Source organism: Salvia splendens, chromosome 4, assembly GCF_004379255.2.
Source record: "Salvia splendens isolate huo1 chromosome 4, SspV2, whole genome shotgun sequence".
Classification (NCBI taxonomy): Eukaryota; Viridiplantae; Streptophyta; class Magnoliopsida; order Lamiales; family Lamiaceae; genus Salvia; species Salvia splendens.
Window position 1 is genome coordinate 7,025,616 of NC_056035.1, and position 12,769 is coordinate 7,038,384.

Below are 12,769 nucleotides of genomic sequence, written 5' to 3' on the forward strand. Positions count from 1 at the left end.
TAGATGATTGCACAAGGTATTGTTACCTTTACTTATTAAGAAGTAAAGATGAGGCAATTGAAGCGTTTAAAGACTTCAAAAATGAAGCCGAAAATCAACTTAATTGTCGAATTAAGTATGTTCGAAGTGATAGAGGTGGTGAGTATGTAGCTCCGTTTGCAGAATTATGTCATGCAAGTGGTATAATTCACCAAACCACAGCTCCATATTCTCCTCAATCAAATGGTGTTGCTGAACGCAAAAATCGAACACTAAAAGAGATGATGAATGCTTTGTTGATTAATTCAGGATTACCCCAGAACATGTGGGGGGAGACTGTGTTAACAGCGAATCATATCCTGAACAAAATTCCACTAAAAAAATAGGGATGTAACTCCTTATGAGTTGTGGAAAGGGAAGAAACCTTCGTATTCATACCTCAAAGTGTGGGGGTGTTTAGCGAAGGTAGAAGTGCCACCTCCGAAACAAGTTGCAATAGGCCCTAAAACAGTCGATTGCATCTTTATTGGCCATGCACTTAATAGTAGTGCCAATCGTTTCCTAGTCCATAGGTCAGCTGTGCCTGACGTGGCTGAAGGAACAACGATTGAGTCAAGGAATGCTATATTCTTTGAGAATGTTTACCCTTATAAGAGGCAAGAGGATCGCTCTAGTGAAAGAATGATGGATGAATCCACTAGTTCTAATCCTCCAAAAAGGACGAGGTCAAGTCCTGAGGATGTTGAACCAAGACGTGGTAAAAGAGTTAAAGTTGCTAAGACATTTGGTCCCGACTTCATAACTTTTATGTTGGATGACGAACCAAAGTCAGTGGCGGAAGCTTTGTCTGGCCCAGACGCAGCGTGGTGGCAAGAAGCTATCAACAGTGAGATTGAATCCATCATGAGAAATGACACCTGGGTGTTAGTAGACTTGCCTGAAGGCTGTAAGACTTTAGGGTGCAAGTGGATTCTGAAAAGGAAATATAAGCCCGATGGTACTATAGATAAGTACAAAGCTCGCCTAGTTGTCCAAGGCTTTAAGCAGAAAGAAGGGCATGACTTTTTTGATACCTATTCACCTGTTACGAGAATCACTTCCATTCGGGTGCTTCTTGCGATTGCTGCTTTGCACAATCTTGAGATTCACCAAATGGATGTGAAAACTGCGTTTCTGAATGGTGATCTGGAAGAAGAAATATATATGGAACAACCCGAAGGGTTTGTTGTGCCTGGGCAAGAGCGTAAAGTATGCAAACTGGTAAAGTCATTATATGGGTTGAAGCAAACACCATTACAATGGCATTTAAAATTTGACAACGTGATGTTGGCAAATGGTTTCACTATCAATGAGTGCGATAAGTGTGTTTACATTAAGAACACAGATAACGGTTTCGTTATTGTGTGTCTTTATGTAGATGATATGTTGATTACGGGCAGCAATAGTGCCATTATCAATGAAACCAAAAACATGTTGAAGAGAAATTTCGACATGAAAGATATGGGTTTAACTGATGTGATTCTCGGAATAAAAATTAAAAGGAATCATGAGGGAATTGCTCTGACACAATCTCATTATATTGAGAAAGTGCTAAAGAAATTTCACTCATTCGATTGTGAGCCAGCTAAGACTCCATTGGAACCCAACGTGCATTTGAGTAAGCACACGGGTGAGCCTGTAGCTCAAGAAGAATATGCAAGGATCATAGGGAGTTTGATGTTTATCACAAACTGCACCCGACCAGATCTTGCGTGTACGGTGAATAAGCTGAGCCGATTTACGAGCAACCCAAGCAAGGAACATTGGAAAGCTCTGCGTAGGGTTTTGAGATACTTGAAGTATACTCTTAACTTTGAGCTGCAGTACACAAGATATCCCCAAGTACTTGAAGGGTATTGTGATGCAAATTGGATCTCTGATTCAAAAGACTCGTTCTCGACGAGTGGTTATGTGTTCATTGTTGGGGGTGGTGCTGTTTCGTGGAAATCAACGAAACAGACGTGTATTGCTCGTTCCACCATGGAATATGAGTTTATTGCATTGGATAAAGCAGGGGAAGAAGCCGAGTGGCTCAGAAATTTCCTAGAATGTATTCCATGTTGGAAGAAACCAGTGCCGACAGTAGTGATATACTGTGATAGCCAAGCAGCTATAGGGAGAGCACATAGTGGCTTATACAACGGTAAGTCTCGACATATTCGTCGGCGACATAATACCGTCAGGCAATTGATCACAAGTGGTGTTATCACAGTTGACTATGTAAGGTCAGTTGATAACTTAGCGGATCCGTTAACAAAAGGTTTAAACCGTGATCAAATGCATAAATTGCTAAAAGGAATGGGACTGAAAACCACATCTTAAAAGATGATTATAGTGGTAACCCAACCATACGATTGGAGATCCCATGGGCTTGGTTCAATGGGAAAACGAAGCTATATGAATCTAGTTGTAACACTCGGAAGATTTTCAATCTTCGCCCATTCTTTAGAAAGCATTGAGTGTTGTAACCTGCATGTGGTAAGAGGCTAAGTTTTGACTTTTAATGATTCTTAGAAACCTCGAGGAGGTGGGTATTGCAGGATACCTGGAAAAGAATCACCTATGTAAGTGAAGAAGTGTGGGCCGCTTCAACATGTGAATCACTTATGAATCCAAAGTGGTGTTCCATGGCCAGTAAAGGACACAAACGTGAGAACTGATGAGTTTGTAAATAATATTGTGTCAATATTATTGTCTCGGTATACACCAAGGAGGAATGGTTCAAGGCATCATGTCCACCAGGCCGCCGGTATGCCCGATAGTGTTGACTATGGAAAGTTCAAAGCCCCAAGCTACTATTCCAAATGCAATATTGTTTCTCGAGAATTGAGCAAAAAGTCTGCATACATGCATACATGTCTAGTGTTGGTTTGAGCTTGCAGCGCTCTAACCAATGTGAGGGATTGTAGGAAAACGTGTGGAAATTGGAAAAGGCAAGGCCTTTGGCCCTTCACTTTGAGTAACCCCCACATTCTTTTATGTAGTGTCTTAATGCATGGATCTTTCATGTCTCCATCTCTAGCCTATATAAGGCATAGAGTTGTAGAGAGGAAGGACACACAAACAAAACATTCTATCTTCTCTCTAGCTCTCAAGCATTCTAGTTTGCTTTTTAGGAGCATTGTCTAGCTCGGTTCTCGGAACTCCATCAAGTTCGCCGGTGCCTAGCGGGTTTGAAGTGCTTCTACACGCTAGAAGGAAGTCGTTTTATCTTTGGGGGCAATACGCCATTCCGTGAGCACTAGCCGGGGCGTAATTTGTCTTGCGGAAAGAGGGCTTTCCTCGACTCGACTTATAAATTTGGTTTGCTTTATTTTCGTTGTAATTTTCATTCCTCTATTTGTTGCAAGTTTCCTTTCGATTGTAATAGTTAGAGTACCGCCTGTACACGGCTTGAGAATTTCTTCCCATTATTTCTAACAAAATGTTCACTTGTCACATCACATTTTTAGATTTATTTTGGAATTTTATTTGTATAAATAAGCTCTGGTGTTCTATAAGAGCATCCACAATAGCGCCTAGCGCACCGCCTAGCCGAGCGCCGGCGCTAGGCGAACTATTGCAGCCGCCTAGCCGATTTCGCGGAAAAAAACCGCCTAGCGCTCGGCGGTTCCGCGGCGCTAGGCGGTGCGCTATGCGATCCGCTAGGCGCTATTGCAGCGTCCGGATCGCCTAGCGCACCGCCTAGCGCGAATTTTTAATTTTAATTTTTTATTCCGAAACACTATATATACGCGACTTGCCTGTCATTTTTATTCGCACCACTTGTATTAACAAGTACTCTCTCTATCTAAATTTCTGTACAAGATCAACAACGGTAAATATATGCAAAAATCCTAAATGGTGGGATGACACAACATTCAGTATGTGCTTCCCCATTAGTTTAGAGATGATGTTTAGTTCGTCAAATATTATTAGGAGCAACGTTTACTCCTTGTGTTCAAATCATTCTCGTGATTGTGCTTCCTGTATTTACTTAGCGAATTAAATAAAATTAAAAAAAAAGGAGATAAATTAGAAACATATCATCGGTCTAAAATTTTGGTAAGTAGTGGGTATTTCTTTTTGGATTTATTGTTCTGTGTTATGGACAATCTGTATAAGAAAATTTTTCCTGTTATTTATACTCATTTAAAAAATTATATATTTCTTTTATTTTTAATTTTCATATTGATCAGTTTTTTATAAATAATTTTTTTTTAATTTTAGGAATTGTTTTTTATAAGATAGAACTCATTTTTTACTAAAATATTTTTTTACTGTATCAATTTTATATTAAAATATGTGTCACTTTAAAAGTGTTAAGTATTTTTTTTTTAAAGGGAGGGAGTAATATGTGTTCTTCCAACTACTATGGATATACGATTATTTTGTATGGATAAGCTGTATTTAACTTACCATATAGAGAAAATAAAATTCAAAACACTTCTCTTAACGTTGTACACATCATTTGGATTTCGCCGCTATATCGCGATTTTCAAACAAATCTAATGTACTGTTATAACATAATCTTTACAACTATTTTACGCCGCTTTCACTAAGCCTAACAGATTTTTCCTAATACACATTAACACTGTTGATGTTTCTAAATGCTACTATTCCCCAAAGATTGAATATTGAAATGGTAATTATTTATATTTGTAAGTTGGTTAAGTATTGGAAAGGTTGATGTGTGAGTTTTTCAGTCTTTAAATTTAAATTTATTTACCTATAAAAATTATGAATATTTTGTTTAATATGTGTGAAATCATTAAAAGATATTATGGCAACTTCTTCATGAAATCATTATACTTGAATTGCAATGTGCATTTATGTCTTATGAACTCATTTGGAGATACTTGCAATACAATTGAATTTGCAAATAAGCATTTATGAACTCCATGACGATTACACTTGATGCAATAAAATTCTACGTACACGTGTCATTAAATACCATTATAGTATAAATAAATACGTACACCGTGTCACTGAATACCATTTAAGTATAAATGAAATTCAGTGACTGTAAAAGAAACGAAATTTAAAATGGAGAAAATTAATCAAGCGCAAAGAAAGTAACTTATTGATTTTATAATATATAGCCCCTACAAATCTACAATTATTAAAATGCTTTTCCTGTTGTCGTCGTTATACAGATTTCAAGTACCTATATCATCGATTTGATGTTTGAACCTTTTCTTTATACTCGTATTTTATAAGTACTTTATAATTATTTCTTTATATTCGTATTTTTCTAAGTCTTTGTAATTATACTATTTCTCAATTCAGCATAAGAGTTGCGAGTATTCTTACTAAGATTTGAACATTTCTCTTTAATTTTACTAATGATTTATAATGGATATGATCGATGTACGCAATAAATACTTACCACGATACATATGCACTGTTTTTTATGACAAAAGTTTCAAAATTTGTTGTGCATAAGTTTATAGAATTTGGGTGGTCACACGCGTCATAATCCTAGATACCAACATATATACCGCCTAACTAATCAATATAAATTTCTTCAAAAAAACTAATCAATATAAATATTATTGAATACAAATTATATTGAGTTTTCTTCTATATATGTTCTAGATGATTTTCCGATCTTGTGGGTATGAGTTCTTTTTGATGAATAAGATATCATACCAGTTTTACATTGAAATTTGAAGGCAATCACTTGTGTGCCTAATTAGTCTAATTTGGATTCATCAATTTGTAATTAATTTATAAACAAACTGAATTCAATTAGAATCAAGTACTTATAAATTATAATTAGAATATCCGGACATCTGAAATTCTGGATGCATGGAGTTTTGCCTCATAATAATTAAGTTATTACATCTGCAAAATGTGTGTATGGAATTAAATTAAAGTTAAGGTTGTAGGGATTGTGTTTATAGTATAGGGCAACAAAATTGCAATAAATCGGCAAAAGGATACGTGGGCATTTACTAATCTATGCATTTACTATTGCAGATATTTTGAGGGTAAATAAAGCCATGTCCAATTGTCCATGATGGAACACTACACTACAAATCCATTGCCTAAAATAGGAAATGCATAAGTAATATTTTCAAATAATCACATGTAAAATAAATACGATTCCGATAATAATAATTATTGAAGAACATACCATAACTATGATTTGATATGAAGTGACGCCCTCAAACAGTTCGATAATGTTAACTAAGCTTGCATCGTTCAAATACATTTGTTTAATCACATTTTAATTTCAAAATCAATTTTTCACATTATATGATTCATTTAGGTGCCGTGGTTGCCATAACTCACTATCATTTAATTATCTATCTATAATTAAATTGTAATATTATTTTAATTAAAAGAGATTGATTATAACTAAATATTCTAAAATTATTCCCTAGGATTAAGTTATTAAATTCAAACGTAGAATACCACGTTCCAATATTTGTGTCAAATTCAAGAGGAATAAAATGATACTCCATTTATAAATTCCCCAACAAAAAAATAAATTTATAATGTTTTAATATAAGGACCAGATATTATAATAATGAATGCTATTACTCTTATCATAATTAATAGTCTTATTTTTTTATTTTATGTTGTCTATAAAAATGTCTCATAATCTATTTCTTATAAATCTATCTCTCTAATAATGTTGAACATATTTTTCTCTTTATCTTACTTATATTTATAATTTTGTATTACAATCTTAATTTACATGTCTTGAGACTACTTAGAGTTGGCCCTTAGACATTCAGGGGCTGTCCGATTAGTAAGATTATGTCTCGGGATTAAATATGTAGTGGATAATCATGTGATAATTAATTATACTATACCCACTTTAACTAAAATAATATCACAATTCAATCCTAAATTATACTATATTAGTATTATTTTATCTGATAAACCTAACGACACCTCAATTGATCCACAAATGCTATTGACTAATTATATGTACTCAATTCTATTTGCACTGCAATTAAACTCTTACTATAATATACTAATATTCTTCAATTAAATGTATATAAGTCAACTTTTCCAACAAAATCACAGAAAAATTAAGTGGGAGAACAATTGTAGGAGTATATATTCTCAGGTCAACTGAGTAGATTAGATGTACAGTTGAATCATTTAATTGATGAAATGTTGTAATATTAATTGATAATTACAAGCAGCAGTTGTGCTACAAATCCACTTTCGAACTAGTTGATGTGCACCCAATTATATGCCGTGTTTTTCACATGTCAACTTGCTTGACTTTGACTACTCGTTTTTCTTTTTTTAATATTATTTTACAATTTCCAGCCTTATTTCCTCACATTATACCCACGCCTTTTTATAATTCTTTTTAAGTTTCAACTTTGTAAATTAAAAATTTATGTTATTAATAAATTATAAGTTATATAAAATAATTAAATAGTATTTGACCATAATTATTAATTTATGCATGTCTAATTGTAGCTGCATATAATTTATTTCGAACATAATACTCCCAACTTGGTTTCATATTATTTTCTTAAATGGAAAATTACCATGGAAACAATGAAATTTTATCAAATTAATTATGGTCTACAATCTTAAAAATCAGGCAAAAATTATGAATTTTTTATTTGCTCTCAATTATGGATTTTTAGCCAAACAATGCCGTTTTCTCTATGTATATGCCACATTATTTAATAAGTTGGTAGTGTTGTTCACGTACAATTTTTTAGACTGTCATATCAGATACAATTTCATCATAAATTCATCTTGAAATAATTGTGAATAAATTAAAATATTATGATTTTTTAAAGTTGTTTTTTTAATTGCTAGGTTTACCAAAATTTGATCAAATATCATAAAAAATTTTATATTGACACCTAATATCATGAAACTTTAAAAAAAAAAAATTCCCACAAACTTTAAGGTTGACATATAATATCACGGATTTGAATAATTATTTAATTCTTTCCACCAACGACAAAATTCAAGTACATTTCAGTTGTTATTACATCACATAAGGTATGGTTATCACTGAAAAATGACAGTGATGTGACTATAAAGTCCCTAATAACCAGATATAGTTATCTATTTTCTTTTAATGTAGTTGGATTTTGTTGCTGGTGGAAAAAAATAAATACTATTTAATTCATGATATTATATGAAAAGTTGAAAGTTAGTAGAAAAAATAAATTTTAAAAAGGCTCTAGTATGGTACTATAAGATTTTTAGTCCTTTTCTGAAATTTAGGATATCTAACTTAACTTTACATACTCCAGCCCATTTTCCTAATAATTTATCGAGTGAGTTTCTTGCCCCAAATTCAAGTGATCAATGCTTCGATTACTTTTGGCGTTGCTCCAAAATGATAGTCACGTTGTATATGCTTATATGGACCCGTTAAACAACATATGTGTTCAATGAATTTATTTCTCTCTTTTGTATTTTGGGAAATTAATTCAATGAACCTTTTCCTATGCCTATTGTAGTTATATTGCTATTCTGCCTACTTTTATACACTTTGGCATGTTTAGATCTTTTATTGCGAAGACTTTAGTGGTTTGCGTTTTCCCTTAAATTTAGTTAACTAGTAACAACCCACGTTCCCACCCATGTCTTGAAACACATTTCATATATCTAAAACTATCTATAATTCTGTTTTTCTTCTGAAACCCCAAAAGGCCAAAATGCGTAAACTGGTTTTTCGAAATCTTTAGGTGTTTAATTATTTTTATATACGCGTTTCGATGCCTTCGAGGTCATAATCTTCTTGCTTACCAAGATAAATGATAGACTTAGTCTTATGACTAATCCACTAATTATCCACACATCATTACTTAATACTTAGTCGAAGCTGACGTTGAATTTATAGCTACATATTAATATACACGGCTTCTGTAATGAATAAAATAAAAGGTCACCATATAATATTAATCTGCTATGACAAAAGTATCAACTTTCAGAGTTGGCAGAAATTTACTGGGATAATAAATGCTTATATTTTATTGAGACTATTGAAAATAAAAATTGATTGTTGATGGGCTTTTTAGAAGAGAAAATAAATCAAAGGCAGCCCAACCATATTAATTTTCTAAATTTGGATTCTGAATCTCTGATGACCAAAATACTCATACAATTTTTAATGATCCCATTCGACAAATATAGGCCATATTCGTTTTTCTGGCCATTATTCAAAATCATCAAGAATAAAGATAAATGTATATAAATTATAAAATTTTGAAAAAGAGTAATTATATATGAACAATTTCAGATTGGAGTATTTAAAAAAAGATTAACACATATAAATTATAAAATATCGAAAAAATTCTGATTATATAGGTATAAAAAATTCATGTACGTTTATGGATATAATATTAATAGTACATTGTGTCTAACAAGTTAAAGAGCTTAAAAAAAGATAAATACATATAAATATATTATAACAACAAAACAAATGAATAGATCCTTAGCCTCATTTTTTTTTTGAAAAAAGCTTAAAATCTTTGCAAACTAAAAGTTGTGTTATTAGTAAAAACATGTTGGTTCGCTGATAATAAAGGAAAATAAGAAAAAAAATCAATCTAATCCTTGAGGGTATGTTTTGGTATTAGTAAGTAACACAAGTTGGTTCGCGAATAACAAAGGAAATTAAAGAAAAAAAATCAGTCCTAAGCCTAAACATTGTGTACAATCTAGATAGACAAATATAGAAACAAAATCTGTTGAGGCCCAAAACTTATAGAATCCTGGATATAAAAAAGTGATTTACAAAGTGCCCAAAACTGCACCGTCTATCCAAACTTTAGGTCGGACGAATTCCGCACATTCTTATCGCTAAGAGTAACACCTTGTCCCCAACCAAACTCCTCCATCTTGTGATCAGATGAGGCCTACCAATCTTCTTCTCCTGTAAATAACTTCAAAAATTACAAAACCACACTGTTCATATCAAAAACCGAGAATGCATACCTGAAACTCGTTGTAACATTTCAGAATCAAGGTCATCTGTGAAGGGTTGAGGAACCGGGAAAGCACGTTCATGAGCACTGAAAACTCCACGCCTGGTGAATTGGGGAATTTACTTGTTCTACAAACTGCAGAAAGCAGTTAATAATAATTCAGGCAAGAAACAAATAGTAGTAATAAATTACCTGTTAAAGAAGGGGCAGTGAAGCTGATGATGAAGATTGGGAAAATGTGGGAATTCATGTATGCACTCCAAATTGTGTATTGTAAAGGTGATAATGGATTGTCGACTCCGGAGTCGAAATCGGTGGAGCTTGGCTGGAATTGGCGCGATCCAGCCGCGATCTTCTCTGTGTTCCCCAATATCACGCGGCAGAGCAGCAGGTGCTTCACTCCAAATTCTTCTTCCTTCACCCTCATTGCGCTGCCAAACATCACCACTTTTTAATTCAAATTGAAATCATTAATGTTGAATAAAAGGGGAAATAAGATAACGTGAGTCACCATCAATCGGAAAATTCGCGGGGGATAAATAAACCCCAATGCCGTTGGAAACGCGGTCTTCAAAATCGCTACACCTCCCAAATCCATGAGTAACAATCCCCAAAATCTCATCCCGCGCACCGCCGTACCAAGCAAACCTAATATTGGCATCGCCCCCGCGATTCACCGCCACCGCGCGGGAGTAGAGGCGGAAAGCTTCAAGCCTGGCGTGCCTCGCGATGCTGGAGGAAGAATTCATGTGAAGAGCAACCACATTAAGTCCCTCGCCGAGAACCCCCAGTCCAGCCCTAAACATCTTCTCAACCACGACGTACTTGGCTTGATCCACTCCCACCCTCACCATCCCGTTCCTCGCGAAATCTCTGAATTGGGGGACAACCGACGATTCGCAGTCGGAATCCATGGCGGTGTCGTAATCTTCCACCGTCATAGAAATCCGCGGTTCCTGCTCCATCTCACAAAATGACAGATCAGATTTGAATTATGCAAGTATTTGTGAGCATAAAAAGAGTGGGAAACAAACTTAGGGGACAAGGCAGAATGAAAAGGGCGTTATAAGAAAGTTTGAACGTTGAAGATTCATAAGACCATCCACAATAGGCGCCCAGCGACCGCCCAGCCGAGCGCCGGCGCTGGGCGGTTCGCTGGACGGTATATTGCAGCCGCCCAGCGGTTGAGTGGAGAGAGAAACCGCGCAGCGCTGGGCGGTTATGTGGCGCTGGGCGGTCGGCTGGGCGGTCCGTTCGGCGCTATTGCAGCGCCCGGATCGCCCAGCGCACCGCCTAGCGCGAAAATTTTTTTTTTTTTTCCGAAACACTATATATACGCACTTTGCTCGTCATTTTCATTCGCACTACTTGTTTTAACGAGTACTCTCTCTATCTTAATTTCTGTTCAAGATCAACAACGGGAAATGGATCTCAACAACGAGCCTAGTTCCGGGAGTAGCGGGTCACAAACTCCGACGATCCCTGTGGGAAGTGGATGGGGTCAGGTGCCCGGGTACTACAACATGTACCCGTGGCAGCAGATGATGCCCGGGGGCCCCAATGGGGGGAGTCCGCCGGGGGGGTTTCCGCCGATACCGGGGTGGGTACCCGGGATTGCAGATGATGCCCGGGGGAGCACCGGCGACACAGTGGACTCCGGGGGTCGTACCGGCTACACAGGGGACTCCGGGGGTCGTACCGGCTACACAGGGGACTCCTGGGGGGTCCCCGGCGACGGCGGGGAATGTCTATCGCCCCAGTTTTGATTTTTAGACTGGGTCTTCGCACACATCGACCCAAACACCCTTGGGGTTTGATAGTTTCTCCTTAGATGAGTTGGGGTTTGATACTCTCGGAGCTCCGGAGACTCTAGTTCAAGGGGGGGCAGTGCCGGGGCGTGGCGCCCCAAAGAAGAAGGGCAAGAAGAAGGTCGGCGAGTCGTCGCAGCCGGGTGAGGAGGAGGTACGGAGGAGGTGGACGGACGACGAGAACGTCGCGCTCAGCAAGGCGTGGGTGAGTGTTTGCGACGATCCTCTCGTTTCGAACGAGCAAAGGATCGTCAACATGTGGGGCAAGATAGCAGCAGCCTACCAGAGATTTTGCCCGGAGGGGAGGCCCCGCAACGGGGAGGATTGCCTGAAGGGCTGGAACCGAATCAGGGCGGCGGTCTCCCGATTTTCGAGTTTGTATACCAACGCACTCTGCATGATGAGCAGTGGCCAAACGGAGGATGACTGCAGGAGAATAGCGGAGAAAGCCTTCCCACTGAAGGGTTTATACAAGGACTTCACATACTGGAACTGCTATCTTGTACTGAGCGAGTCCGAGAAGTTCCGAGTAGGTGTCGACTCTGGCTGGCCGAAGAAGCAACGACTGAACTACACCGGCGATTACAGCGGCAGCAGCGGAGGTTCCCACGACCTCCCCGAGACGACGCAGGAGTTCCCCACGCCGCGTTCGGTCGGTGGCCGACCTCGCCCGATTGGGCGCAAGCGCGCTCAGCAGGCGGCGAGAGGGAACGCCGGGGCTTCCCAGGAGGTCCAGTCGGCATCCCCCCTTGGCCAATCCACCCAGGAGCTCAAATTCTTCGCTCGCGCCCAAACGCGCGCTCAGTTGATCAAGACGATGGCCGAATGGCGGGTGGCGACGGATCCCGTGGAGAAGAGCGTGCTTCAAACCTTGCTCATGAGCCTGCAGGACGAGTTGGAGGCTATACGGAGGGAGACCGGTGGCGGCGATGGTGGCGACGGAGGCGACAGCGACGGAGGCGACGACGACGGAGACGAGGAGTGAATTGTCACTCTTTTTTATTAATGTATTTTTTTTAAAAATTAATGTACTTTTTT

At 37.6% G+C, this 12,769-nt stretch overlaps 2 protein-coding genes across 2 annotated transcripts; both read right to left on the bottom strand.

Annotated features, from left to right (window-relative positions):
- Positions 1-9,592: 9,592 nt before the first annotated feature.
- On the bottom strand, positions 9,593-10,869 carry LOC121800350 (probable inactive poly [ADP-ribose] polymerase SRO2). Its single transcript, XM_042199923.1, has 4 exons — positions 10,435-10,869; positions 10,116-10,354; positions 9,934-10,058; positions 9,593-9,871 (listed from the first exon to the last, which is right to left on the bottom strand). The coding sequence occupies exons 2-4, from the start codon at positions 10,348-10,350 to the stop codon at positions 9,767-9,769; spliced, it is 465 nt and encodes a 154-aa protein (XP_042055857.1). The 5' UTR covers positions 10,351-10,354; positions 10,435-10,869; the 3' UTR covers positions 9,593-9,766.
- Positions 10,394-10,888, bottom strand: LOC121800574 (probable inactive poly [ADP-ribose] polymerase SRO2). Its single transcript, XM_042200121.1, has one exon. The coding sequence runs from the start codon at positions 10,886-10,888 to the stop codon at positions 10,394-10,396; it is 495 nt and encodes a 164-aa protein (XP_042056055.1).
- Between the last annotated feature and the right edge of the window lie 1,881 nt (positions 10,889-12,769).

Excerpts from the sequence above, each read along its gene's own strand:
- LOC121800350 (XM_042199923.1), bottom strand. The coding sequence starts at position 10,350 with ATGAGGGTGAAGGAAGAAGAATTTGGAGTGAAGCACCTGCTGCTCTGC. Across the intron at positions 10,059-10,115 it reads CACTGCCCCTTCTTTAACAG|TTTGTAGAACAAGTAAATTC; the intron begins GTAATTTATTAC and ends TGCTTTCTGCAG. Across the intron at positions 9,872-9,933 it reads AATGTTACAACGAGTTTCAG|GAGAAGAAGATTGGTAGGCC; the intron begins GTATGCATTCTC and ends AGTTATTTACAG.
- LOC121800574 (XM_042200121.1), bottom strand. The coding sequence starts at position 10,888 with ATGGAGCAGGAACCGCGGATTTCTATGACGGTGGAAGATTACGACACC.